The sequence below is a fragment of the Mizuhopecten yessoensis genome, unplaced genomic scaffold, assembly GCF_002113885.1.
Source record: "Mizuhopecten yessoensis strain PY_sf001 unplaced genomic scaffold, ASM211388v2 scaffold714087, whole genome shotgun sequence".
Taxonomy (NCBI): Eukaryota; Metazoa; Mollusca; class Bivalvia; order Pectinida; family Pectinidae; genus Mizuhopecten; species Mizuhopecten yessoensis.
Window position 1 is genome coordinate 1 of NW_018478945.1, and position 3,271 is coordinate 3,271.

The window sequence follows — 3,271 nt, forward strand, 5'->3', positions numbered from 1 at the left end:
GTGTGATACGGGTAAGGTTCAATTTCCATCTGACGGATGGTATAATAGTAATTCAGCCCTACATTGGCTACTTCACACATGCTTTATTTAGATGTTGGATATGTGTATAACAAAACATACCAATGTCACTAGAATGTAAAAATGATTTAGGAGATGGTTGAAAAATTTGGGTTTAGGTTGATTCAAAATCAACAATATGGGAGGGGTGATAAGACACAACCAAAGAAAAGGTATACCATCAATTATAAAGTGTCTTATTTACCCTGAATTTCGATTAAATTTTCTGATTCATTTGCCACAACTCCTCCTTGTATAAGTTGGAATTTTTTTTCTATTCATAAAAAAGATTGTTCATACAGTCTTGGCACTGTAAATATTGTGATTGGATTTGTAGATGCAGCCCACTCGATGCCGATTTAACCGGGAAAAAGAGGGTGGCCTCGGAAGTCCAGCGCTACGAAACAGAGGCGCTTTGGGCAAAACAGGCGGGGAGTTTGAGATGACTCTGGACAAGATTGTGACTGAATACTTACGGAAACAGCATGCTTTATGTCGGAACCCTGTAGCGACCTGTCCCCAGATGTCTCTGTTTCAGTAAGTTATGGAATTTGATTGTCGTTTGATCCTTGAGGCGTGATTAATTTGTTTCTTCGTTGTTTTGAATGATATAGAAACATGAGAACTGGCTACTTGATAGGTTGAGTATGTATACATTTTTTTTACCAAAATTTCAACTTTTTTCTCAGATTTTTCTTTTGATTTTCATTTATATTACATCTTCATGAGGCTTTACACTTTCACAATATATTAAACAGGTACTACAGATAGAAACACATGTAGCCTTTGAAATAAAGCGAGAAAGTCAAAAAAATTATGTTCATGTCAGTGCAGTTAGTGTAAAACTTCTATGTTAATATGCATAACCAAATCTTCCCAGGAATTTTGAACAGAAACGTAGCTCCATACAAACCTTCTGCTACCAGTTCTCATCAGTGCGGATAAAGATGAGTTACTGTATTTATTTATAGACCACACCGATGTCCAGAGCCGCGGGGGAAGAGGAGTGCTCCGGCAAACTTCACCTCGCGCTTCTTCAACAGCCAGGTAGGACATCCAGGCAACTGTTTTCTGTACTAGACCAAGAAGAATCTGTACCACTTCGGAATATCTGATACAGACGGTTTCCTTCTGACTTAATGCTATATTTACCGAATATAACACTTTTTCCCCAGGGTTAAAGTCATCTATTAATGATATCAAATTCCAAACATAAGTGCCAGAATAAGAAGGGAAACAAATTTTGGAGTTTGAGAAACTGACATTTTAGTCCAAAACAACTTTCACCAATCACTTAGTCTATTTTATTAATGAAAGGTAACATATACTGACTTACACGTGTATACATGAACAGACACGTTTTTGTCCCGGCTAAGCTTTCAATCTGTCCAGAGGTCATGTTGAGGCATATCAAAAGGCATTGTGAGCTTGTGACAAATACATTTTAACACATACAAACATCTGATCAGAAAACAGATGTTTTTATTGTAAAGATGTATGCCATCAATGATCAAACTTCCGACAAGGTTTCCAGAATGTTTGGTATAACTTTCTTGATATTTTTACTAAGACCAAGAAAGATTCAAGTTTTTTTTAAAATAATTAATCATAAAAATTGTTTAATAGCACTTTTATCATCCACTGCATTTTGTTTATGTTATAACGAGTTCTTTTACTTTTAGATACAACCAAGATATGGGGGTCTTGAAGGTGCTAGTGCAAATCATAAATTCATCTACAGCAGGTAAGGAACTCAATATGTTTTTAGACAACTATACATTTCATCCTCATATCATACTAAAGTATGTTTTCCATATTTTGTTGTTCCTCTTACTTATCCACACATCTGAATACTTAGAGCTATAAATATATACTCAACATAGTGAACATACATACAGTTATGCTCATGATTGATAATCTGTTTACCAGACTTCCTGAGAAGATCCTTATATATACCTCATTTACATATACCTCATTAACATAATACCTCATTTACATATACCTCATTTACATATATTGATTTATTACGCTGATATTTCTCCATCAAATTATGTTCGTTTTTAAATCTTTGTTTTGTATCCTGTAAAAACGAGACACACGTGTAACGCTTCCAGGCACTGCTTGGTGATTTTATTGTCCTGCTGATAAAATTTATACTTTTTTGGTGAAATCCTGTAATTGAAATAATTTGATATTCATGAAATGTTTGTAATCAATTTGTTTTAAATACACTGTCTGCTATATAGTTTTCTGACATGTTTTAATCTTGCTAATTATTTTTGTATTTTTAAGAAGTCCCAGTGGAAACAGTAAGGATATCAATGGGATTAGAATTTGACAGTAATGATAGGATATTTGAAACAGAAAATGTGATATAATAATTTTGATAAACTTTTCCTGTTTAACAGATTTCGACCTTTTAAAACTTTCAAAGATGGTGATGATAATTTCGGCTTTACCTGTTGTGCATTTGCGGTAAGTGAACACCAGACTTGTATAATGTTGAGATTTACTGCAAGAACTATGACATTTTCTTATATGAACATCCTAAGGTAAACGAATTTTAACTTCGTTAATTTATCTGTGTTATTAATTGTTTTCATACTGTATAAGCCCTCTTTAGAGAACAGCCCATTCTGCCTGCTCAAGCTTCAATTTGCTTTAAAAACCCAAGGAAATAAAAAAAAAATCCTAGTGTTTTTTTCGCATTTCAAAAATGATTGGCTTCTCTTTTTCCTCAGGTTTAATCTTGTTTACCTGTTAACATTGATTCAGGCCATGAAAACCTTGACCGAGCCCTTTTTTGTGAACATCTCCACAACCCCCTCCTTTAACCTCTAAATATAGTCTTATCTGTAAATATTCTCTGAGAAATAATATCTCTGTTCCTTGTTTTCACACGAGAAGTTGAGAACGTAGTTTAAAATGTTCGTTCATGCCATACCAGAATTTTATGTAACATCCTATTTTCTATCCTGATTGATTTGCTATGATGTTTTTACTTTACAGCCGACACAGCAGCATTTGATATTAGGTACATATACTGGAGATCTGAAGTTGTTCAATGTGGTGTCTGACGAGGTAAGTGCCTTTCAGAATTTGAAGAAATCATATATTGTCGATAACTTGCTTTGTTGACCTTTCTACTGCATACTGAACTTATACTACATCAAATCTCCATCCCCTTGTATTGTCTTTTCTACTGGTTACAGTG

General features: G+C 34.1%; 1 protein-coding gene across 1 annotated transcript; it reads left to right on the plus strand.

Moving 5' to 3' along the window:
* Window positions 1–394: 394 nt before the first annotated feature.
* Window positions 395–3,138, plus strand: LOC110440941 (DDB1- and CUL4-associated factor 1-like; the record flags this gene model as incomplete). Its single annotated transcript, XM_021484053.1, has 5 exons — window positions 395–594; window positions 1,029–1,104; window positions 1,740–1,801; window positions 2,466–2,532; window positions 3,067–3,138. Coding segments are annotated over 5 exons (477 nt in total), but the record flags the coding sequence as incomplete, so codon positions are not given.
* Window positions 3,139–3,271: the final 133 nt, after the last annotated feature.